Raw genomic sequence first — 27,174 nt, forward strand, 5'->3', positions numbered from 1 at the left:
CACTCAAACAGTCTCTCAGATCACTATCGCAACACTCAAACAACCACTTAGAACACTATCGCAACACTCAAACAACCACTCAGATTACTATCGCAACACTCAAACAGTCTCTCAGATCACTATCGCAACACTCAAACAACCACTTAGAACACTATCGCAACACTCAAACAGCCACTCAGATCACTATCGCAATACTCAATCAACCACTTAGAACACTATCGCAACACTCAAACAGCCACTCAGATCACTATCGCAACACTCAAACAGCCACTCAGATCACTATCGCAACACTCAAACAACCACTTAGAACACTATCGCAACACTCAAACAGCCACTCAGAACAGTATCGCAACACTCAAACAGCCACTCAGATCACTATCGCAACACTCAAACAACCACTCAGATCACTATCGCAACACTCAAACAGCCACTCAGATCACTATTGCAACACTCAAACAGCCACTCAGATCACTATCGCAACACTCAAACAACCACTCAGAACACTATCGCAACACTCAAACAGCCACTCAGATCACTATCGCAACACTCAAACAACCACTCAGATCACTATCGCAACACTCAAACAGCCACTTAGAACACTATCGCAATACTCAATCAACCACTTAGAACACTATCGCAACACTCAAACAGCCACTCAGATCACTATCGCAACACTCAAACAGCCACTCAGATCACTATCGCAACACTCAAACAACCACTCAGAACACTATCGCAACACTCAAACAGCCACTCAGATCACTATCGCAACACTCAAACAACCACTCAGATCACTATCGCAACACTCAAACAACCACTTAGAACACTATCGCAACACTCAAACAACCACTCAGATTACTATCGCAACACTCAAACAGCCTCTCAGATCACTATCGCAACACTCAAACAACCACTTAGAACACTATCGCAACACTCAAACAGCCACTCAGAACACTATCGCAATACTCAATCAACCACTTAGAACAGCATCGCATCACTCAAACAACCACTCAGATCACTATCGCAACACTCAAACAGCCACTCAGATCACTATCGCAACACTCAAACAACCACTTAGAACAGCATCGCAACACAACAGCCACGGGGTATCACAATGAACACTTTAGTAGGAATGCTCAGAACACATACTCTCAAACGTTCAGAACAACTACATATTATCAACAATAAAAAACACTCAGAACACCATAAGAACCACATAGTAATAATGAAACAACCTCCCAGAACACCCTAGCAACTGCATAGCAATGCCGTGGCAACCAGGAAATGTAAAAATGTGTTTCTTATCTTATTTTTGTCAGTTAAATTGTGCCCTTGTGTTATTTCAGAGTCCATGGTTCCTGGTGTGACTCAGAAGCCACAGGAGGAGGAAGATGATGGTGATGAAGATGAAGAAACTGGTGAGAAGTTCGAGTTTGATGACAGCGAAGATGAGCAGAATACAGTGGAGAACTCTGTTCAGAATAAAGAGTCAAAAACTCCTCATGTGGATGCTAAGCATTCAGAGAGTACTAAAGGTTGCACTGCCCCAAATGCACTTTATTGTCAAGCTATGACGCGTGTTACACAGCATAATCAGCAAACAGTAAATGGAGAGAACCCTGCTGGTGTGGAGGACCAAAATATCCCCACATATCCTCACACAACATACCCAGGTCAGTCTGCAATGTGTTAATCACATAATATGACTGTATTTTATGTGTAAAATGTTCTGTATGCAAAATCAGACATGGGTAGACATTTGGTAAATTAAACATTTCTGTTCTCCCTGCAGACATGGTAGCCAGACAATCTCCTGATGGGTAAGAATGTTTGTGTTGACACATCTGAATTTATGACAGATGTATGCTTTATGTGTTATGTTTTGAACAATTTTCACTTGAATATCTTGAACCTTATTATTCCTAAACAGGACGTCATTCATAGAGACACTATAATTATTTATGTCCTTACTGTTTGAAGTGTTTTTCCCCAAAAGGACTTTATTATACATTCTGTCTTAGCTGTGAAGACCTAGGGTTGATTATTTACCCATGTGAACACTTTTGTACTGTATTAGTTATTAAACAACCTGCTCTGGCTCTAGTGACATCTAGTGATTATGTGATATGCCTGTTAACACTGATAAGAATAAACATGAAGGGACAGTATTTCAATACTTTTGCATTCCTGTTTTTTTAGGAGTTCCATCTCAGCCGAGCCACGAGTGGCCGATGAACAAGACAGCATTTGGAAAAATGATATTTATGAAGGTATTACACTAAGAGCATATTTCTGTATATTTTTGTGGTTATGAATTTTTTTGGATGAATCTATTTAAAGCAGTCTAGCTGGACTGCCTGGATGTCCCAAAACGAGTCAAAAAAGTCTAGTGACTGGCCTTCAATGTTGAAATGTTGTTGAAATAATTTTAGTTGTTTCAGCTTTGAAAAAGTTTAAACTACGTTGAAACAACTTTTAATGCTGAAAGGTAACAAAATACTTATAAATCAATGTTGAAATTTTATGAAGACACTGTGAAAGAATGACTTAATGCAACGTTGTAAGCATGAATGTTAATTTAATTCACAAACTGAAAAACAATTCAACAGTGATTCAACTTGATCAATGACATGGATTAAAAAAAAAAACTGAAATGCCAACTTGGAAGGCAATTCAGTGCTTAAATCTGACAAGTCTGTTGCAAATGTATCTCCAGGTTCAGATTTTGGGCCAGAGGGCTTCTACACACTTATACAGAAGTCCCCCCACAAACTGGTTCAGACAGGTTGGTGGCTCTAAGAAGGGGCTATGCCATGCCTTCCTGTAAATCCACTCTAATGCGAAATCTACAAATCAGCATAGAAACCTGAGATCTGAAAAATAGCAATGACTAATCCAATCCAGACGCACAGGAATCTCACGGAAAAGAAAACAACACACCCATGCCAAATGTCCACAAATGGCTCAGCCTAATAAATCAGATTCTTTGGAGATTTTTCTTGATGATTCTGTGGCAATCCAATCAAATAACACAACAAACAAGTGATAATGCAAACAAAATCATACAATGAATATAATATGCCCTTGTCAATATGATTTATTCCTAAATTTTGAAAACGGCTTTGAGAAAAAAATAATGCATGTTCCAAATAATCTGTAAAATAACAAAATTACTTGGAATAAATTATTACGGTCTTGGTAACGTCAAATTCAATGGTGATAGTAGAAGTGACTTCAAAGCTGTGTTCCTCGGCTGTTAAACAGTCTCTGCTATGTGTGTGCAGCCCCGGTTCATTCTCGGGAATGGTTCAGTGTGGTTTCAGAGCTCACTCTGCGACTGCATAAAGGTACAATCCCCACTCCCCAGGACAGTTGGTATAGTTGTGCTGTCTTTGTATTTGAATGTAATCATACATGCATAGATATCCTTTTTCTATTACACGGCTCTCTGGAATACTTGATTCTGACTGGTCGATCGCCACCTTAGCGGACTGATATTTCCTAATATTTTCTGTCACCCATGGCATAATCAGTCCGTTCATCCAGGTAACCTAAACCGGCGCTACTTTCATGTCTCTCGTATCACTGAGGACAGCACCTTCTTTCGTCTCAGTTATTGATATTACTTTAATATAGTTTCATTTTTCATCTTGCTGCTGGGCCAATTGTTTTGTACGCTGTAGTGGGCGGTTTTTGATAGAGGAATCATTAAGATAAAAAAAGAAAAGAAAATGAACTCATGTCCACAATATTACTTGTCCACATACTAACGTTCAAAAGTTTGTGTTCGGTAAGATATTTTAAAATGTTTTGAAAGGAGTCTGTTATGCCAACAAGGCTGCGTTTATTTAATTAAAAATACAGTATAAACAGTAATATTGCTAAAATTATTTTAATTTAAAATAGAAAAATCTTTTTTAAATTAATATTTTAAAATGTTTTAAGATTTAATTTATTACTATGATGCCAAAGCTGAATTTTCAGTAGCCATTTCTCCAGGCTTCACTGTCACATGATCCTTCAAACATGCATATCAAGTTCAAAAGAGCAGCATTTATATGAAATAGAAATATTTTGTAACATTATAAATGCCTTTACTGTCGCTTTTGATTAATTGAATGCATATCTGCTAAATAAATGTTCCTTAAAAAAACAAATCTTACTGACCTCAAACTTTTGAATGGTAGTGTATTTATTTATTTGGTCAATAGCCGTGTAATAATGAGCAGTCTATTTTGCATTAATGATCAGCTGACTGTACATTATCCCTTACACAGAGCATAGTTAGATCTGTCAACCCTTTGCTGTATTTGTTTACCAAGCTTCAGGAATGATTGTCAACCCTGTTATTTATTTTATTTTAGACTGTTGGGAGTATTTTGGCATCGTAGTACTGAAGTTTTAGGCTGTAGATATACCTACTGCGTTGTAGTGCACTGTATGTTGTAAGTACACTCGCTTGCTATGACATGACTGGTAATGAGTAATAAATCTTACTTCCATTTCCACTCCCTGCTGCTGTTATATCTACACCCTTTTAGATCTGTGTGTCTTTTCCTCAGTGTATAAACTTTTACATATGTGCAACATCACACTGACAATCAGTGTCATCTATAAAACCACATAAAAAATATTCTGTTTCAATACTAGTAAAGCTATATCAATAACATCTGTGACATGAATGTCAATTACGGCAGAAAAACATTTTGCGCCGCACATGTTGAGAGAAATGCACTAATGCAAGCGCGACACCAGAAATTCAACCATTTCCCCATAGAATTTCATCATTTTTCACACATTTTTACAAAGTAAGAGATGAGAAATGATTTCCTGTGGTAAACAACAGCGTGCCACAGCTGCTTAACTTGTGTTTAACCTGGAATATTCCCAAGATATTTATATTATACTCCTACTCCTAATTAATGTGTTCTCCGAATTTTAAATGATCTCCCTGTGACATCCCAGACAGTAGTCTCAATATATCCTTCAGAGCCTAAACAGTTTGAAGAACATTTCACTTTGAGGTATTTTAAGGTCCCGTGGGGGAGACTCAGCAGGCGACTTCATTAGGTAAAAAGAGGCTGTCAACAAATCTGTATACACTGTCACAGTAGAGACAACTTAGACAAGTGTAAGTATTGTCAATCCGTCGTTCGTGTGGAGGACTATGTTAATTGTTTTGTAGCACTTTTGTCGGAATGCAAGCTTAATTCTGTGCCAAAAGGATTATTAATGTCCTTTCCTGTGCTAATCAGGGCTGAATTTCATTTGCGCTCGACCTGCATTGGGCTTAATACCTCACTGAAGTTCTGATAAATGATTATCAAATGATGTTTGCTGTTACTGGTCCGTCAAATATGATCTTACACCCAATGTCCTGCTCTTAAAGTAGTATCCCATCCTTTTGATGTCCGTGCTTTGAATATGCTCAAATATCCATCGAACCGTTCCATTAGGAGCCTCTCATTCTTTGTGTAATAGGGTTTATGTGGTTAGCAGTTTTTCTTTTACATGTATGAATGATGATCTAAGTGTCTCTCTCTACTCTAGGGAAAGCTGTTTCTGAATCAGCTGGAGATTCACCACCAGAACAGCTGAAGGTGAACTCAGCTCCTTCTGCTCGCTCAGAGGTCATCTATGATGATGTGCCTTGTGAGAACAACTCGCCCCCAGATGCAGGTCTGTGCCTGTTACCTGTCCAGGTTAACAATGTCATCACCCATATGAATATTCACACATGAAAGCTTTTTGATATCTCAAATGTTTCTTCAAGACAGCAATGAGGTGAAATGGAGAGCAAATTGAAACTTTTCTCCAGAAAGAAAAAAACTGTATATCTCACACGTGTCTACTCTACACTCTAAAAAAAGTTTGTAAAAATATGTGTGCTTATATAATATTTTCTGGATTGTTTTTTCACAGTTGTTTTACCTCTATTTGAATTACACATTGTGTAGAGTTGAAGGAACTGTCCATAAACTAATTTTATTGCAGGGCATTATCTGTTTTTCTATGGATTTTTGGTAAACCTTTATTTTAAGGTCCAATTGCTTATTAGCTTGTGTTTTACTAGTATATTGGCTCTTTATTAATACTTATAAAGCACATATTAGTGCCTTATTCTGCATGACCTTATTCTACATCTCTTAATCCTACTCAATACGTAACCTTAAATGTTACACAAACTACCTTACTAACTATTAATAAGCAGTAAATTAGGAATTTATTGAGGCAAAAGTCGTAGTTAATAGTGAATATGTGTTCCCCATACTAAAGTGTTACTGGATTTTTTTCTTACAGTGTAGAGTTTCGAAAGAGATCTCAAAAATTTTGCAAACCCTGGACAGATTTGCCTATATTTTAATGTTTGAGTTCAAACATTTCCATAACAATATTTCCAAGGCCAAACTATCTGAACTGTAATATCCACATTAAATACATTTTGGAGAAACATCTGACACAAACATATGCATGAATGCACAAAGGACAGTGACAGATCTTCTTGGTGACCAGCCTGATCCACTGAATTTCACAACTTGAGCCCACTAGGGGCATCTGTGAGTCATGAAGAGGCCATGAGACCCAAAATGACAAAATTGTAGAAGCTAATAAAGTGCAAACTCTGAGCAATATGATTTTCCCTTGAGCAATCCTTCTATCATCAATCAATTTGGATAGCAAGTAAAGACTTGTTTTCATCCTGTAGTAACCAACCTGTACAAATCAACCCTCTTATGTTTCCTGTTACTGTAACTTGACTCAGGACATCAATCTTCCTCACACCTCACATAATTATTTCTGTGTTATTGTTCAGAGGATGATGTGATCTATGAGGAGGTGCAGAGGTCTGGCGAGTCCGGACTGATAGACAACGGCTGGGGTTCCAGTGAGTTTGAGAGTTACGACGAGCAGTCAGACAGCGAGACCAAGCAGCCCACCCGCAATAAGGTACAAAGACACGGCCCATTCACCATCAAGAGTGTCTAAAAAACTATTTATAAAGGGATTGCTGTGCATTGTTAAAAGCTAGAAACCCATTTATTTTGGTAAGTCCTCATGATGAACCGTTTTGAATCATTGGACAGTTTCTTAGTTCATTTTAGAAAGGTAAAATGTGAAATTATTATTGTTAAATGCTCACTGAAGTTCCTAGAAACTCTCAGAAACAGGAAGACAGGGCGAAACATATCGAGGAGCTCCTCCTCTTTTTAAAAATAGCCAATAGCGTTTCGCTTGTATCACAGCTCGGCAAAGCCGCAATTGGCAGCTTATGACAACCACAGCTTATGCGCCTCTGACGATATCAATACGATAATTTGCTTGTTTTACCATGAATGTATTCAATTATTATTAGTAGTATTATTATTATAAAGCTAGTATTGTTATTAAATTAATATTAGGAACTACAATTAATTTGCCTTGCCTAAATTCATAACGACATCACCACATAGCCTAACACTTGCGACAACACCGACACGCGCGTACGAGGACTCCTCTAAGAAAGTGTTTTTAAAACAGAATAAAAAACTAGGCCTGCATCCCACACCAAAATTGAATTGCAGGGTGATCCATTCACAAATTGTCAAGAGTGCTTGTTTTCAGACACACGCATATCTTATACAGATCCAAGATGAAAACGGCATCGTTGTTCGTCAGTATTTTGTTTCCATAGCACATACATTAACAAAAAGTTTAATGACACTAATAACACTAAAAACAATACAATTACTGAATATTAATAATAATAATATCACTAAAATTATATAGGCCAGTCTTTAGTTCACGAACACAGCACAATTCTCTTAAAAATCAAAAGCAGCTTCAAACACTTGTTTAACAAGAAATATTCTTCTAATGTTTTCAATGTCATCATATAGGTCCACAAGAGAAATATTAAGCCAGTAAGATTAAATTAAGGCCCTATACCGTTATAGCCTATCCATCGTCGTCTCTGAGAGAATGCGGCGTTAATGCAGAGACAGATGCTGAAAAGCTCAGTCCGTTTCTACTTTCACTTTCAGAGAGTGAGTGCGTTTACATGCACGTTCTTAACCAGATTATTCTGAATAAACTGACAATGCATGTGGTCATGTAAACACATTAACCTGTTTTCCTTTATCGGATTCAAGTCATAAGTTTAAGTATAAACCGATCGACTCAGCTAGATTTCTGCCCCTTAGGCTACTCTGATTTCCCCCGGCATTTAAAACACAAGAACCCGCGTTCTTTGGCCTTATTAAGTGCACATATTAAAACGTGTTTTCATCTCGTGCAGAAGTAGGCCTACAGTCAAAATACTGCATCTGTAACGGCATGAGAGGATCACGTGTGTCCGTAAATTTTCCACTGACATGTTGAAATACTCAGATACAAAAATGATTAGGATCTTTTTTGACCTCACTGTACCGGGAAATAACCTGATCTAGCCTAGTAATAAACACTCCACCTTTGCTAGCAAAATAGAAAAATATTCTCGTGAATATTCGCAAATGAATGAGTAAATAATCAAGTAAGTAAGCCCCGCCCCCTCACGATAATATCGTGTATCGCCGATCTCACAGGCTGACGATAGGACGATATGAAAATGGAGCATATCGCCCAACACTATTGCATGGCACCGGTGTTATCTCTTCCACTAGTCAGTGTTGTTTCTAATGCCGAGTCTGTCCAACCATTTCTCCTCTTAATCTCCTCCATATCACTTTAAAATATAGCATTCTGTGTAGCTCAGCCAATGGTGTGTGTTTTGGGCTATTGTTTTGTCTGACCAACGGCAGATTGGGGCGTGTTCTTGAAACCAGTTTAAAAACAGTCATTTTTAATGTTATGTTAATTCTGTTTGGTGATGCAAGTAGAGCAGAAATTATACACTTCAGCTTTAAAAAAGGAAAGGGCAAAGATTTTTTTGATGCCTGGTTCTTTCAGTTCTCCTTCCTTGTCGGGTTTACCCTTGTTCCTGTTCTTAGTTAATGTCTTTTGATGCATGCAGAGAAGATCAGGTCTTAATCCACAGATGTTGCACATCATAGCATGAAAACAGGTACAGAAAGCCTTAACTAGACTAACCAGAGAGCTCAGACTGGGCCTTATGCAGTCTGAAATTGAGTACATCTGTTGAAGGACTAATTTGTGAGTAGTAGAGCTGTTTAAGTGTGAAGATTTAGTATTGTAAACTGAGACAGACACTATCTGAGGCCAAATCTCTGGTCTTGCTGTCTTGTTTACTCTGTTATGTCTTTCTTCAAGTTCCTTCTCCTGTTGGCCTTGATCTTATCACTGTCTGCCTGTGTTTGTCACTCCCCTCAATTTCATTATTTTCCTCCTCCTCTTCTCTTTATCTGCCATCTTTCTCAATTCACTGATACAATTCAACCCCACCCCTTACCGCTCGTGGCTTTGTGGTAATGGACATAGATTTCCCCCGATGTACGGCGTCTGAAGCAACGCTGTGTCCAGACCAGGCGTGAGCTAGCCATGCGGTTAGGGGCTCGAGATGTTGGCCAACTCAAACAAAACTATGACATTAAGGTACATTTATACAGTGGTGAATGTGTGGTTATCACTGATCCTTGAGACATGGGACAAAATGTCAACTTATGAATGACTGTGCTTATATTTTCTGTAATAGCGATGATGGGTCAACTCTGTAAAGAAATTGTTTGGGATTTTTATAGAATTTCCTTTATTTTATGTTTGTTCTATTGGTAGCTAGAAACATCAGACTAGACAAAATGGCTCTCGCAATATAATACATGTGCAATATTCAAAATATAAATTGTAATATTTTGTAAATCTACTGTATTGTTGATGTTTTTTCTTAGAAATTAATACTTTTATTTAGCAAAGATGCATTTAAATTATCAAACTTGACAGCGAAGACATTTATAATGTCACAAAATATTTCTTTTTCAAATAAATGCAGTCATTCGAGATTGCAATAATATTATCTCAGTATAGTTTTACTGTATTTTTGGTCGAAATAAATACAGCCTTGGTGAGCAAAAACTTCTTAAAGCATTTAATTAAAAAAATCATACTTTTGAAGGGACAACAGTTGAACGTAATCCAATCCATAGAAACTAACTAGCAAACAGAACTCAGGCAAAGCAGAACAGGGAACAGAATGAAAACGAAACCAAAACAGAACAGAATATATATAGCTATGATTTGTTTACATTCTGTTCCCTGTTCTGCTTTGCCTGAGTTCTGTTTGCTAGTTAGTTTCTATGGATTGGATTACGTTATATATATATATATATATATATATATATATATATATATATATATATATATATATATATATATATATATATATATGGGGGAGGGTTTGATGTATATTGAACGATTGTCATAGAAAAACATTGTAGAGAAGGAAGAAGCAGAAACATAGGTGAAAAAAAACTCTTCGCAGCACATTTTGTCCCAGTTTTTTAGGATCAGTTTTACATTTCATATTAGACTAAATCTAGATAATGTAGATTTAGTTGCATCTGTAGTTTACACATTATTCACCAAAATTCACACAGCTTGTAGGTATGAAGTAGTCCATCATGCACATCATTGTTCAATGGACAGGTTTTTTTTTTCTTCTGTACAATGAAAATGAAACTGTGCGAAATCCACTGAGTGTTGCAACTGAGTAGACAGGGACCTTGAGGGTTTGCCCTGCTGCTAAACATGCTGATCCACAAACAGGAATTGATCTCCTCTCTCTTTTCTTTTAGTTCTAGTTAGATTCATTTTGTTCCTCGCTGTCATCTTATGCAGTCTGCCTATCTCTCTGTTTCCTCCCATAGGTTCAACAGCTAATGAAAGCAGCTAGGAATGGCACGAAAGATGGACTGGAAAAGACCAAAATAGCCATGATGCGCAAGGTGTCCTTCCTGAGTAAAAAAGACTGCACAGGTTTGACTCAGACTTTTTGACTCTCATTTCCTCTTGTTCATTTCTGGTGTTTTTTCTGACACCTGGTAGGATTCAGTACAGAAACAATACTAGAAACTAGATGCCTCTTTGAATGTGTGAATTATAAGATAACAGGTTTATCTTCACAGAGCTACAGAATAGTGTGTACATTAGAGGGAGGAGTGAGCCAATATGGCAGAAATTGAAATAGTTAGTGATGACAGTCTAAATGAGGAGTTTAACTGTGCTATACTGTGTCAATGTGCAGATGACACAGAGGATGATTCTGGATATCTGGATGTGACTGTATCTGAACTCAAACATCCACCACCTCAACTTTCTCCAATGCCAGAAGGACTCAGTGGCCAACAGGTGCGTGTTTGTGTATGTACTTGTGTGTGAATCTGTCTGCATTCCTGTCAGTATCATACTAGCCCTGCTCATTTATGATATGGAAACGTTCACACAGCAGGAGATTACGGTTGTCAGTCCTGTATTTGATTCCTTAATACAGTTACATTCACACACAGTTATTTACGCGAGTGACAACCACATTCTATAACCGAACTCGCACCCCTAAATTCAGGACTCACAACCCCAGTCTTGGAAAAGCCGAGCTGTGTGAACGGAGCCGTTACGTTGGGGGTACAAATTTGGGGCAGCACCACTGTTTTCAACATTGATAATAATAAGAAATATTTGTTGAGCAGCAAATCAGCATATAATAATGATTTCTGAAGGATCATGTGACACTGAAGACTGGAGTAATGATGCTGAAAATATTAATGTTTTATACTGCTTTAGTGAACACCATAGACTTTCAAAAACATTAAAAAAATCCCACTGTTCCCAAACTTTTGAATTATAGAATATTTTTTACATATTTTATGTTAAATATAAAGCTGGTGGTGTACTGTCAGTTACCCTAATATAATTGAAATGAGCATTTTGCATTTTGTTTTTGTATGTACAGATTGTCAGACGTCATATTCTTGGCTCTATCATCCAGAGTGAAAGAAGCTACTTAGATTCACTCAAGAGGATCCTGCTGGTCAGTGACACAATCCTGACATCACATCTGGATATAATTTTCCTTAATTTTCTCTATGAAGTGGAAAGGATGGGAAAAATAGAAATATAGCACAAAGGGGAAAATATACTGTGTTAAAAAAGCTTAAAACTGCCTAAGGTGGTTTACTGGTCTTAGACCATTTAAGATGGTTAGCCAGCTGGTCTCCAAGCCTGTCTAGCGGAAGGTGCCCAAAACCCCTCTAAATCCATCAAAACTGCCCATCCTAACTAACTTGGGCAGGGTGATTTAAGCTTTTTTTCAGTAGGTTGAAGACAAAAACAAAATAAATATTGTATTATTGTAAATTGACAAATATAGATGTGATTTGTTTTGATTAAATCAATAGATACATCACAATCTGAATGTAAAAGAGACTCATACCTAAAGCCTGAATTATATTTTAGGAATATAAGAAGCCTTTGATGGAGGCGGAGCCCAGGATCCTGAGCTTGAAGAAGATCCAGCCCATTTTTTATAGGCTGAAGGAGATCCTGCAGTGTCACTCCATGTTTCAGATTGCTCTGGCCTCCCGTGTAGCAGAATGGGATAACACTGAGAAAATCGGAGATCTCTTTGTTGCTTCAGTATGTCTCCTGTTGTTCTACTAAAACATTCAATTTGTGGTGTTTTTCACAGCTTCTGATTCTTTGTTCATAGATTTTTTTTTGCTCTGGTTACAAAATGTTTAGGATTTCTCTGCTTGAATTCTCATTTTTTCATACTTGTTTTTGATTTAAAAGACTGCACAATTGCATAGCATTGATCCAGTGGATTTGTATTCCACTCCACATTTTAAGATAAAGGTTTTTGCATGAATAAGCATTGTCATATCTGCTTATTAAAGTAAATATGTGTATTAATGTGTAATGGTCTGTTTTTAGACCCTAACATGACTCGTTTTCTATTGGTCTCTGTGATGAGGGATCTTTACAGATGGAAAAACAGAACATCCTTTAGTCAGCAGTTCTATTTTAAGTGTGCAAATTTCCTGCATCACCCAGGCCCTGCCCTGCAGCTGAGCACATTATTTTTAAGAACTTTGGATCAGTAAAATTGAAAACAATCATGCAAATAGTCTCTTCATAACTATTGACAATAGAAATGCAAGCTCAATGCACATTGTACGGTCACAGATCATTAGTACACTGATATTATGTCTGAAATATGGATTGTTATGTCTGCCTTATGTCTGGGTTTATCATTGCTCTTCATTCCAGTTTTCCAAGTCAATGGTGCTAGATGTATACAGTGACTATGTCAACAACTTCACAAATGCTATGACTCTGATCAAGAAAGCTTGTATGTCCAAGCCAGCATTCCTGGAGTTCCTCAAGGTAAACTTCTCAACCTGCCCCTAATTGTTTATCTTTTCTCCTCAGTGCTTAATATGTGCTGCTTGCTAAGGCAGCATTACTATTGTTCATATTTAGGGTTAGGTTTCAAGTGATTTTAGACATTACAATATTGTTATAGACATTATAACATTATAACATTTTGTGTTGTTCTGGTTTGTAGAAGAAGCAGGCTGCCAGTACAGACAGAATCACACTCTATGGCCTGATGGTCAAACCAATCCAACGCTTTCCTCAGTTCATACTCCTCCTGCAGGTTAGTGCTCTGAAACCTCCAAATACACACACACACACACACACACACACACACACACACACACACACACACACACACACACACACACACACACACACACACACACACACACACACACACACACACACACAGTTAATGACCCTAATACTTTAAACTATTTAGAGAATATTTTATGGTGATGGAATTTCCTCAGGCTTTTCTGTATGGGGAAGTAAAAGACAGATTGCTAGTAAAACACATTACATTTACTTAAAGCATGTGCTTACTATCAAAACCATGATCTGATACTGCACAGCAAATGCTCAAATATGTAAACCTAAACGCTGGTGAAATCCCTCTTGTATGTTCTGATTACATGTATAAGACTCTATTATTTTACTGCTACCAAGTTCTGCCAGGATTTTTTGTCATTAGATCATTCTTATATGCAATGAATTCATTTGAGATTGTTACCGCAGGCTGTTTTTCAGGGACATTTGAGTGCAAATGAGGGGTGTTATATGGGTGTACAGTTGAAAATGAGCTGAAATGGCTAAACTGGAGAAATCACAGAAAGGTTGCCATAAAATGACATTAACAGTCCATTAACAGTCCACTTGATTTTATAGTAAATGTGGTCAGTTTTCATTTCATTTTTCTTTTAATGTGCACTAATGCATGTAAATGTTAACTGAGTAAAGTAAAGTAAAAGTCTATACTGGATTAACTGAATTTTTGTAGGTTTATTTCCCACATCATGTGGATCATGTTGCGCTTGAGAAGCATCTTTTGCTTGCAGGGGATTGAAGCGTTGGCCTAATGACAGATTAGGTAGTAAAGACTGAATATATGCTGACATATCTGTGTGTGGTCCACAGGACATGCTGAAAAACACCCCTGTGGGGCATCAGGACAGGCTGCCGTTGCAGCTGGCCCTCACTGAGCTTGAAAGTCTCGCCGAGAAGCTGAACGAGCAGAAACGGCTGGCTGAGCAGCTCGCCGAGATCCAACAACTTGCTCGTAGCATCGGTGACCGGAACCTTAGTAAGGTCAGAGACCATCACACTACAAACACACATGGAACACTTCAAAGTCAAGTCAAGTCAGCCTCATTTATATAGCGCTTTTAACAATGAAGATTGTTTCAAAGCAACTTTACAGAGATAAACATATAATTTAAGGTAACAGAGATTGGTTTGGTTTTATAGTGGCTCTTGAATAATGTTTTTGTCCAGCTAAAGTTAGTTTTGATTGATTCACTTCCGTCTAAATGATCATTTGTTATTAAATTAGGGGCCGTTAAAATGTCACCGTTCTCTCTAAACAGACTTTAAACGTGAACCTGTGATAGACGCTGATGGCGTTCACATGTGCATTAAGAATTGATTCTATAGTTATGTGCGTTTGAATATATGTGCGCAGGTTTGTAATTCCTTACAAACCATGCCTAAACAAACTACTTGTCTACTTGTCTTGTCTATAAATTTTGATGCAGAATTTTATTTTATTTTATCACTTCGGGTAGGTAAGCAAACTGAAAAATTCCACAACGCTTTATCTGTAGAGTGGTGTAGGGATCCTCCATAGGGAGAGGCTAGTTGGCACTTCAGCACTGCATTGTCATCGGGTCCAGGCGACAGTATTACCAACCCAAAAACACAATGATTTGGCTTTACAAGATAATTTGGCTGGCAGTGTGGAAGGACATGAGCTGTCAGTGTGATTGGACTGCTATTTCCACATTTCCTCTTTCTTGAAATAGCTTTAGAAAGATTTTTTCTTGCCAGGATGGTGAGTTGTCCATGAAAGTGATTTTAGTGACCGCTAATATGATATCAAAGGAGTTTTGTGGCTTTCATTTCACATCTGTTATCTTTGAAGTCATCTATCTGCTAGCATGGAGGAGCCCCTTCCTAAAATATAAAGACAACTATATTTTTCGTGTAGGAAGGCCCATGTACTACAATGTGTGAACAATTGCAATTGTGAAATTATAAAGACAACATGTTGTTTGCAAAATTAAACTGACTTTCATTGTTCTAAAGCCAAAAGAAAAAATATGGAAATAATCTGCATAACACCATGTTCTTTGTGTATTTCTTTCTACCCACTATTACAGTGATGTTATTACACTATTACAGAAAAACGAAACACTTTTCATTTCAGATTTGTTTGGATTGTATTTATAACATGTTTTTTGCTAAATTAAAGTGGCTTTTATACTGTCGTTGTTTAAAAGCCAAAAGAAGTTAATATATTATCATAAAATGATTACTTTGTATTGAGTTAACACATATTTTTAGCACATTTCTTTCTACCCACTTTTTGACTAAAGCTAAATTATAAAGTTATTATATTTTTGCACCCCCCCCTCTGCATCCCTCTTTGGGTTTTCAATCACAGAATAAATAAACTTTTAGCAAATGTACTCACTTCAAATTAAATTGGGAGTGTCGTTATAGGTAAATTAACTCTGAACTGAAATTTCAGAAGGTTTAAGATGTTTGTTTTTATTGAGTAGGGGAAGAAAATGTGTTTGTTTTTTGGCATTTTAATTAAGCTAGACTGATTTAATATATTGCTAACAATATACATATTTAAAATATTAAATTTAGATAATTTTAAGTCATCCTCTGGCCCCCTTGGAAGTTTGCTGAGGCCCCCAAGTGGGCCCGGGGCCCTTGGTTGAGAACCACGGCACTAGAGAGTTCCCACTTCTCTCAGCAGATGCATTGCACAAATATATCTCACATTCATATGCAAATAAGCAGTTTTTCTAACCTCTAGATTTGTTAGACTGTGCAAGTGTTACATTCAAGGTTGTTAGAAGGAGAATGAATCAAGAAGAAGGAGATCAATCAAAAGACATTACTTCAAAGTCAAAAGTATAAACTGAAGAGCACAGACATACAGGTGATGCAAGTCTTCTGTCATAGTGTGGATGTACTCATTTACTTTTTAAAATGAATCTTTTTTTAAACAGCAGCTGAACTCTGATCAGAAGCAGCTGATTCTGTCTGAGACATTGATTGAGACCGTCTATGGTGAGAAGGGTCAAGTCCTCAAGTCTAAGGAGCGCAAAGTCTTCCTCCTGAATGACATGCTCGTCTGTGCAAACATCAATGTAAAGTAAGCACTCCTCTTCACATGTCCAGCAATCTGGACATCACAACTCTGTACTTTCATGAGAGAGATTTAAGTTCATTTAATTATGTTGCTTTATAATTAAAGAAATCGTTCACCCAAAAAGCGTCATTTACACATCTTTATGCTGTTTACACCTTGATTTCTTCTGTGGAATAAAAAAAGAAGTTTAGTAAAATGTTCACGCTGCTTTTTTCTTCTTCATATAATCAAAGTGAATGGTGACCAAGGGCCATCAAGCTGAAAAAATGATGACAAAAAGCGCCATATAAGTAGACCATACGACGCTTAATTCCAAGTTAATTGAAGCTTTACGGTAGCATGGTGTTGAGGAAAAGACACATTTAAGTTGTTTTTCATCAAAAATGTTCTCCGACGATGCATCCTTCAAATCTCATTCATGTTCAAATCTGGTGCGTCGAAACATATCACATCAGGTTTTACATCAATGGTTCCCATGTGTTTCGTAACCGATTGCAACGTGCCAGATTAAATATGTGCATATGCAAATATTTAAATTGCACATGAGATTTGAGAGCTTTGGTGGGGGGAGTGAGGATTTTCTGTGAATGATAATCTTAAATTAAAAGCTATTGTATGGCTTCAGAAGACATGTTATAAAGTGCATTTTATGTAACTTTTGGAGGTCACTATTCACTCTCATTGTATGGAAAAAAGCAGCATGAACATCCTGCCTAGCATCTTCTTTTGCGTTTGACTGAAGACATTTAAAATGACACGAGGGTGAGTAAATGATGTCAGATCTTTAATTTCTGGGTTAATTAGAGATAAATTAATAAATGAGTAGAATTCAGTTACTTGCTCATATTTTATGAATTAAGGCCATCTTCTTTTTAACACCCTCTTAACTGACACACAGAGACATTGAAACGGGCATTGATAACATCTTTGAGGAGCCAAGGTAACATTCTCACATCTGGCAGGTTTTTTCTTTAATGACCACTGGGTCATGCTGTTTTCAAAGACTTCGGATCAGAATGATTTTACACTGGCTTCAAAGTTCTCCTGCACTCCTCAATCTCATCGAGCTGTTCTCAGCGCAGATCATGCATAACAGAGGAATACATGAATAATAATTTCCTGAAATCACAGTAGGGGGTATTATCAAGGCTCTCTGGGAATCCTTCTGATCACAAAGCTCTAATTGCCTGTCTAATTCCTGGATCTCCGTCACCATCGTTCAGACGTCCTCTGATCATGCATTGTTTGTAATTGCGAGTTGGACTTTGTTTTGCGACCTTAAAGCAATTATTTTGTGTTTAATCAGGGGCCCTCCAGATATCAGCAGCCTAGTCCCCATCGGTCCAAAATACGCAGTTAAATGGAGTGCCCCCCTGCTGCAAGTGCAAGTGGTGGAGGTGGGCCAGGAGACCCCCCAGCGTAAAGACAGCGTCTACCAGCACAGTGGAAGCAAGCGCCTGAGCTCCACCAGCTCTCAAGGTTGGTATTTTTAAGTGTACTCCTTTCATGTGGTTAGAGGAGCATGGGAAATATAACGAACTTGGCTTTTTGATGTAGTCGGTAAAACTAGTTCATTTCATGTTTTTTCTATATTGTACAGACACATAATTGGTCCTACTACATATTTATATGTATGTGTGTATATATACAATACCATTTAAAATGTTGGAGTCAGTAAGTTTTTCTGTTTTAAAGGAAATGAATACCTGTTTTCAAATTAATAGTTTCAAATAAATCATTTTTTTGAAAATTTCCCGCAACACAACTTCCCGCAGCACAACTGTTTTCAACATTGATAATAATAATAACAATATTTTTCGTTCACCAAATCAGCATTTTAGAATGATTTCTGAAAGATCATGTTACACTGAAGACTGGAGTAATGATGCTGAAAATTCAGCTTTGACATCACAGGAATAAATTACATTTAAAACAGGAAACTGTTATTTTAACTTAATAATTAAATAAGTATAAATATTGGTAATAATATTTTTGATCAACTAAATGCAGCCTTGGTGAGCATAAAAGACTTCTTTCAAAAACAACAAATTTGATCAACCATACAATTTTAAACTATAGTATGTGTGTGTACGTGTGTATGTCTATTTTGTTATTGTATTGATTAAATTATATTTTAATTGTAATGAAATACACTTAAATTATGTTTTACATCATTTGTAATAAATATTACTTATAAAATATTAATAATAATATTATCTTTTTGTAATATAAAACACCAGTCAGTATTGACACTGTGGCTTCTTGGTTCGAGTTGAACAAGTCTGAAAATGGTAGCTAACAGTTCAATATGAGTAAGTAATTCAAACCTAAAGATTTATGTGCGTTTCATTAAAAGAACTGGCACAATAATGTAATATGATTATGAATTATAAAGGAATGCTAATGTGAATTAATTGGAGTACAATATTTTGTATTTGCGGTATTGTAGTGGAGCAGGAACATAGTATTAATATTCAGTCTCCTTATAAATTGTATAGATTTTGACTTCTCTGACACTGGTAAAATAAACTCCCACAGAACGAGCTGTGCTTGTTTTACCTTTGATAAATCACTCTCCCAGAACTAATATCAGTGCATATTCCTCCTAGTACATTCATCTTGTTCAGAAGACCCAAGGCTTCTTCAGAGCTCAATTTTAAGCCCAGCTCATACTCTCCAGCAGGGATAATATACACTTACAGTCACAGGACACTACAGAGGCTTTTTTTTGCATCAGAATCTTCAACTTTTTCTCCAGATCTTTCCTGCTGTGTTGGAGCTTTCAGCCTGATATAAATACTGCACAGAATTACAATATTAGTTGAGCGCAGCCTTTCCGCTGCAAGAATTTGCCGGAGGCGTATTATTTCAGACCCAAAAGCTTTAATGTGAATATAATTACTAATTATCATGGAAATGTTATTTGTTCAGGAAAGCTGTTTCTGGGACCACCGCGGCTGTTCCAGGAACTGCAGGAGTTACAGCATGATCTTTCTGTGGTAGAGGAAGTCACGTTGTTGGTGGGCACCCTGCAGGGATCGTACCAGGTAAAATCCTTAATCATCACACTGTCGCACACCTGATCAATTTCTGACTGTCAGCGGATGATTCCCTTCCTATTATAGGGATGTGCAAAACATATTTTCATAGTTATCTGAATGGCTAGCCATTCTTGAAAGGACAGTTAATTTAAAAGTCTTAATTTACTCACCTTCGTGTTGTGCATTATTTATTCTGTGGAACACAAAAGAAGATATTTTGAGAAAAGTGTTTTGTTTTGTCCATACACTGAAAGTCAATGGGGTTTTAATGTTGCTTGGACTCCAGTGTTCCTCAACATGCTTTCTTTAGTGTTCCGCAAAAGATCGATGAGAGATGTGAGATGCAAAAGATAGCAAGAGATGCAAAAGATGGCAAGAGATGTGGAAATATGAGTACTATTTTTTAACTTCTGTTTACCATATGAGTAAATTAGTATTTTTTGGGTGAACTATCCATTTAAGGAAGCCTTTAGGCTTTTTATAGGGTTGTCCCCACTAGACACCGATCAGCATGCATGATCAGCCTTAGACATTGCTTAAATCATGTATATTTCATAATAGTTACAGATTTGTTTTGTATTTTTATGTCATTCATTTCATGTTCCTTCCTATATCAAAAGTTTCATATTTAAAAAAATTATTTTGTAACATTATTTCAGAAAATTTTTAATTTGACTATTTTAGTTTTGGTAGTTTAAGATAAGCTCTACCACAGCCTTGTTTTCATTAACGATAATGTAAATATTTAAAAACAAAATAATTAAATTTACATCTACCCTGACTAATATCCAAAGTTTACTGACAGCTATTTGAAATATATACGCTAAATATCTGCAACCTTTTATTGCACACATCTAGTCAAAAAACGGATTATGTATTCTAAGAGAAACATTGCTCACAGCAGGCGATTTGAAGTCCGACGGTAATTGTCTTGAAATGTATTGTTGAAGATTGTGGATTTGTAACAAAAGCTTGGCGGTGCTGTCAAAGGGAAGAATTTAGAGACGCAACTTCTCTGAGGGAGTTTACCGTGCTCACAGTCTAGCAGCTTTCAACACCCTCAATGAGATAGCATTTATGCATAATGCATAATAAAGGTATTCAAAATGTACGTTGTAATGCATTCAATTATTTCATAAATCCTTCCTTGTTACATCTGAAATTGGCTGTTTATCATGTATTTTAATGTATTGTACTTTATAAAGGTGTCACAATGTATTATAATATATTATAACTGGGGTTACAATTATTCATGAGATCATACAATGCATTATGAGGTGCGTTACAAGGCATAATTAATGCATTTCAAAATACTTTTATAATGCATCATACATAAAGGCTTTAAGTAAAGTGTTACCAAAACTTGTTCTGTAAATCCATCCCTTGTAAAGCACGCCTGCTAAAAAATTTAAAACTGCATTGTTGACCTCGCTATTTGAATACCTAATTATAATAGGTATAATAATACCTATTAATAAAATAAACTAATACCTAGTTCCTGTGTGAGGCTCTTTCGCTCTCTAACCTCTCTCTGCGTTTATTGTGTGGTTGATTTCAAAAGCAGGGTGCTAATTGTGGTAACCGGTGCTTAGTCAGTCTGACAGCTGTCTCCCGTAAATGTGACTGTGTGCGTGTACAGAATCTCAACACTACGGTGGGACAGGACTGGTGCATGGCTCTTCAGAGGCTCATCCGTATCAAAGAGGACGAGATCCAGTGTGCCAACAAGTGCCGTCTACGGCTGATGGTTCCTGGGAAGCCTGACAAGTGAGTGTTGACTACCCACTGATGCCAGTGGGCACAGGTTACACAAAATAGAGCTGTCCATTAAATTCCCTTCAAATGTGGGCGGATGTGACAGTTACTCTAACTGAAACGCAATCATCAATTTCATCACACTTGTACCTGAAGGATTTACATTTCTTGGATTTGTTTGTGACAGGCTCTTTGGAGTTACTCTAACACTCCACACAGCCAAAAGACCTTTGTTGATCAAATGGAAGTTTCAACAGGCGGAACTAAGTGCTTTTAAGACGTCATGAACTCTAATGGACCATTAGGGTTTAAAGCATGGGTCTTTTAGGCCAAGGACCCCCTTGGTGGATAATGAGAGAGCAGGGACCCCCTGTTACATACAGCTTTTACATTTGTATTATTATTATAGTCCAGCATTATATTTATGTTGCTTTCAAATAATTGCAGTTCTTTTGAATATTTTATTCATAAAAAAAACTGATTTTTTTTTAGCACAGTTTCCACAAAAATATTAAGCAGCACCACTGTTTTCAACATTGATAATAATAATAATAAATGTTTCTTGTGCACTAAATCAGCTTATTATAATGATTTCGGAAGGATCATGTGACACTAAAGACTGGAGTAATGATGCTGAAAATTCATCATCACAGGAATAAATTACATTTTTAAATACATTCAAAAAAAAAAAGTTATTTTAAATTGTAATGATATTTGACTATTACTGTTTTTACTTTCTTTTTTATTCAATTAAATGCAGCATAGTCATTTCATTACTATTAAACACCATAGTGTTGGAAGAACAATGAAAGCTTTGGGTGAAATTAACTAAATATTGTTTAATGCATAAAGCATATTATTTTGAGATCAAACAGTAATTGCCGGACCCCCTGCAAGACCGCTGTGCACCCCCTGTTGAAGACCCCCGCTTTAAGCTAAATTGTGTCTTTTGTTGTTGCCTTACTTTTTTCCCAAACTCTTTTGACTCTTGACACAAATACAGCTGTACAATTTTAGTCATGCGTGGAACTGAAAGCGGCTTTGTTTCACTTGGATTCTGATTGTGTGAAATCCCTCTTGGATTTTCACAGTTTGTACGTGTGTTTGTGTGTGTGTGTGTGTGTGTGTGTGTGTGTGTGTGTGTGTGTGTGTGTGTGTGTGTGTGTGTGTGTGTGTGTGTGTGTGTGTGTGTGTGTGTGTGTGTGTGTGTGTGTGTGTGTGTGTGTGTGCATCTCTTGACAGGTCTGGCCGTCCAGTCAGTTTCACGGTGGTCTTAGGTACGCCCAGTCCAATTAGCAAAATCTCCTGGGTCAATCGCCTGCATCTGGCCAAAATCGCCCTGAGTAAGTGTGGCCTCTCATGAGTAACAGGTTTTTGACATGAATCTTTCACTTATCATTTTCGTGGGTTCATTCTCGTGTATGAATGCGCTAGTTTTTAGCTCTCAGTTTCAGTGACAGTATTGTGCCTCTGGCTAAGCTTATTACCGTATGTGTAGGAGAAGAGAACTTGCCTGGATGGGTGTGTGTAGAGGATGATGAAAAGACTAAGCCTCCATTCTGGTGCCCGTTACTGGCCTGCCGGGTGCCTGTTTTTGCCCCAAAAGTGCAAGATCTGAAGGTAAGTGAGAGATATCCAACCACTCCAACAGATTTTGCATTTGTGGTTACTTAGTAAAGAGCACTGAGTTGAAAATAACTATCCAGCTACACACAAAAGTCATATTATGTGGTTGTTTTTTTGTCATTTTGTCACTCTTTGTCTGAAAAATTTAAATGATGTCTTCATTTACTCACCCTCATGTTTTGTAAGTGAATTGTTAGTGGTTAAAAGTCTGATTTGTGCTGTTCTACTTATAGGAAAGAAACAATGAGATCTCAACTGTTTCTCTTAGACAAGATGTTTTCAGGGGGGTGCTGATGCTGCTGATATTAAACATTTATTGTTTATTCATTATTTAACATAATTTTTTAACAATATTCTTTGGAATACTATTTATGGGTTGAATAAAAATACTTTGGAATAATATTTATTAATTTGTGTCATATATAAATATATTTAATATAATATATTAGATTTAATTCATAAGGTATATGTTTTTCATGTTTTTAGAATATATTAAAATATATAAATGAATATATTTAAATATATAAATGAATATATTTAATATAGTAATATACATCTAATAATATTACTGTAATAATGGATAGAAACATACACAGTCAACTTGATTAAAACGTAAATATTCCATATAATATTTAATAATTGGCTTTGGATTTTAGTATAAACGGGATAACATCTAATTTATTTTGAAAGCAAATGGCATCTTTATCATAATAATCTTAGTAATGGGTCTTTGCACATGAAAATATATAGCTGTTTTTCTATTTTAAAAAGGGGTACCTCTCAAGTTTGAAAACCCCTATCTTAGACAGCAATGAGATTATAAAATCTTCTCAGATTTTTCTGGAAAAGACCTTAGATTTCAATAAGAACTATACTTCTTGTACTGTTTTGCAACAATAGTCTTGTTTGTATCTGTTTATTTATCCTACAACATTATAGGAGTTAATATTGAAATTACCCTTATCTGCAAACTCCTGAAAGAGCAACCATATGAGCAATGTTCTTTATGTATCTGCGGGGAAAAAATGCCCTTTGGGTAGTGAGCGTTTGATCTAAGACAAGGCAGAGCGTACTCAGATGAACATTCAGACGTTCATTGGTATGCATGCCGAAGTCTGTAATTGACTGCTTGACCAACATCCTAAACTTTTATCTGTCATATCACCTACCTAAAAGCATCAGCAAGAATGTGTTGAAAGCTCCAAAACATCAGTAATGTTTTACGCTGTTTGCCATTGTTTCAGGAAAAAGTGTGTTTATAAATTATTTACAACATACGTAGCTATATAATCATTTCCTGCTAAGTTTCTTTTTAAGAAGATTCTTTACATTTCTTTTTGTAAAGTAGACAAACAATGTAAGGGTAACTTGCAATGGCACGAATGTAATATAGTACAATATATTTTACCAACACTCATCAGTATAGTTTATGGCCACGTCTTCTCATTGTCCACAAAATATGGGTTTGGGTTTAAATGCTTCTGGTTCATTAGCTCTGTCTACCTGACAGCTATGAAATCATTTTTTGTGTGGCTCAAATGTCTTCCCAAATCCCTAATGTCCCATAGCAAATGTGTTCCATAGTAAGCAATATAACAAATGCTTCACAGCTCATTTGCTGCCGCTGAATATGCTTTACTATTCTGAAGGAGTGATGCAATCATCCTTTAATGATTTCTTTCCATACCGCTATCAAGTCTGGATGTGTGGCTGATGCGTCGTCTGTCTGCTTTGGGTGTCTCTCTTCTAAATCTCACATTCTGATCCTGATCCTGCACCTGATGTTTTTGATGTCTTCTGACGGCGGATGTTCTTTTTGCCTCGCATGTGTACTACTTTGAAGTCATACATTTGCAGCCTTAGGACCCATTGTTCATTGGGGGCAGAGGGTTTAGATTAAGGACTAAATATAGTCCCTTGTATTTTAGTCTGTGATCAAATCAAACTTTCTCCCACAAGCTAACTCTTCACTTTCTGTATGATTACATTTGCATTCAGCTTGTGTTTCAGTTAGCGTGTATACATCTTCCCTCTTTGGTACTGAACAAACACTCGTCTTAACCTTCGGAACATGCATCTGCTTTCATCTGCATTCTGTCATCATCCTTTTTGAAGTACACTCCAGTGCCAGCTTTGCCCAAAATGAGTTTGAATATGTTGCTGTACAGTAGCTCACAAGTCCCTAGAAGAAATGTCTTCATAGCTCACGCACTCTCTGAGGTTAATTTGATTCCTTTCTTTGCTTCCATGCTATTCGATATACTCACTTATCTAAATATAATACTTGGATTGGAAGTGTAGTAATGAAATATTCTCATTTAAGTCTGCGACTGATCTATTCTTTCATGTTGCTACATACATCCGAGAGTTACAGATTATTGGAAAATAAAAAAATGCAGGCCAGGGACTTGGTTTTATGCATCGGTTCTTGATTAGATGTTGAGATGTGGCCGTTGCACTCAAAAGTGGAGGCGAACGTGAGCTTGCAGGGGCGGGGTTTAAGCGGACTTATGTTTGGAGAAGTCCTGCACATTAAAAAAATACGTAGATTAATTATTCACAATTAGATCTAGAACATGCATTCTAAAAATTAGTGAATTTTCGTTTCATGCTGACTTAAATTTCAATGGCATTGCTTGGCTGGTGCTTGAAGCTCTGGAAGTATGTGATGTGCATACTGCCATCTTTGCTCATGGGCACTGTGCGGTGTTTGTGTGTGTGTGTGAGTTAGTTGACAACGCAGAGTGCTTATGTCGAAGTGAATACTCCCCAAGGCCGGCATTTTTACATATATCTGTGTGAATTTGACCATTTATGCGCGCAACCAAGGACAAAGGCTCCTATGCTTGTCTGGAAAGCAGAAAGCATCCTATCAGTAGCGGATTTAGTTCTCTTTCATGGCTTATTGCGTTTTTAATTTTTCTTTTTGATAAATATCAAGCACATACCAATCTTTACTTTTTACAGAATCCATGTTTCTCTATTACTACTAACTAACTGCACGGATTATACGGACATATACAACACATTTATAGGACATAAAAGGTCTCTGCGGCAAAAGCGAAAGTAAACGGTGAAATGTTTTGAAATGTCCCTCGGAAAAGCAGAGCACCAGTTTTACATTTCCGCTGCTGTTCTAAAAATCTTTCTTTTCGCCATTGCCACAAACAAGCTACACATAGCTGCTTGAATCTAAGTGCAGGAGCTCTAGATTACCATTAAAACGTGGTTTGCTGTTGATTGCTGTCATGGCACTCAAGAACAGCACAGAAAACGCACTTTGGCCGGTACAACTTGAAATATATTTTAATTGTACATATTTCATTAACTCCGGTATCCTGATCAGCAAAGAAATTGTAATTGGCTGCTTTTTCTGCAGAAAGCTGATCTTTAATGATGTGTCTAATTTTGTTTCGATCATTTGTTGGTAAAGTGTGAGAGACCTGGTAAGCCACATGATTTTTTTGTCAAAGAACCATAGGCTCCCGACCCCCACACCATCTACCTTCAGGGGCTAACTGGACCATGCGTATAAACCCTGACGTCTTGCTTGCACAGTTTTCTTCCAGTGCACGACAAGAAAAGTTTTGAGCAAGCCAATTAAATCATTGTTGAATAATGGGTAAGATCCTTAAATTCCAAGAAAAGTCCAAAGCGAAGTTGAAGATAAATTTCTTGTCTTCATCACATGCGAAGCTTCTAGAGACCAAATAAATGGAAGCATCCGTGTTTATATTTGTGAACACAAATTTATGTGACAGAATAGATCTGAAGAATCTCTTAAATATTACATCTATAAAAACCTGCCCTAAAAACTTTTTTGTGGGAAATGTTTGATGGTAAAAAGAGTGTGGGGGGAAATACCTTCGTTACTGCAGATTAAAAGCAAGGCAGATCTGTGGCTTCTAGAGAAGATGCAGGAATAGACAAGCGGATGCTTATGTGATGTGAAGTTTAGTCTGTGTTCAGGATGAACACCCATGAGACAAATGTGGCTGTGTCTAAACCCTGTCTTCTCATATAACACCTATCCACCCCCATATTATCAGTACAAAAAAAAGTAAC

The 27,174-nt window shown here is 36.9% G+C and overlaps 1 protein-coding gene across 10 annotated transcripts in view; it reads left to right on the forward strand.

Moving 5' to 3' along the window:
• Positions 1 to 27,174, forward strand: part of arhgef10lb (Rho guanine nucleotide exchange factor (GEF) 10-like b) — a 49,797-nt gene that overhangs the window by 9,356 nt on the left and 13,267 nt on the right. For 3 of the 10 annotated variants that reach the window (XM_077214557.1, XM_077214558.1, XM_077214559.1), the window contains exons 3-20: positions 1,344 to 1,670; positions 1,790 to 1,817; positions 2,197 to 2,267; positions 5,548 to 5,676; positions 6,812 to 6,945; positions 10,794 to 10,902; positions 11,171 to 11,274; positions 11,876 to 11,953; positions 12,379 to 12,558; positions 13,192 to 13,308; positions 13,490 to 13,582; positions 14,440 to 14,610; positions 16,545 to 16,690; positions 17,994 to 18,166; positions 19,619 to 19,734; positions 21,368 to 21,495; positions 22,726 to 22,826; positions 22,982 to 23,103. In XM_077214557.1, the coding sequence (XP_077070672.1) occupies positions 1,344 to 1,670; positions 1,790 to 1,817; positions 2,197 to 2,267; positions 5,548 to 5,676; positions 6,812 to 6,945; positions 10,794 to 10,902; positions 11,171 to 11,274; positions 11,876 to 11,953; positions 12,379 to 12,558; positions 13,192 to 13,308; positions 13,490 to 13,582; positions 14,440 to 14,610; positions 16,545 to 16,690; positions 17,994 to 18,166; positions 19,619 to 19,734; positions 21,368 to 21,495; positions 22,726 to 22,826; positions 22,982 to 23,103 (2,327 nt within the window). Of the gene's footprint in view, positions 1 to 1,343; positions 1,671 to 1,789; positions 1,818 to 2,196; positions 2,268 to 2,718; positions 2,783 to 3,281; positions 3,345 to 5,547; positions 5,677 to 6,811; positions 6,946 to 9,411; positions 9,526 to 10,793; positions 10,903 to 11,170; positions 11,275 to 11,875; positions 11,954 to 12,378; positions 12,559 to 13,191; positions 13,309 to 13,489; positions 13,583 to 14,439; positions 14,611 to 16,544; positions 16,691 to 17,993; positions 18,167 to 19,618; positions 19,735 to 21,367; positions 21,496 to 22,725; positions 22,827 to 22,981; positions 23,104 to 27,174 lie in introns of those variants that run through there. The other 7 variants (XM_077214555.1, XM_077214556.1, XM_077214565.1 and 4 more) reach the window with 6 other exon arrangements.

This window comes from Siphateles boraxobius, unplaced genomic scaffold (assembly GCF_051911475.1).
Source record: "Siphateles boraxobius isolate OS27281-9 unplaced genomic scaffold, OSU_SipBor_1 68, whole genome shotgun sequence".
Lineage (NCBI taxonomy): Eukaryota > Metazoa > Chordata > Actinopteri > Cypriniformes > Leuciscidae > Siphateles > Siphateles boraxobius.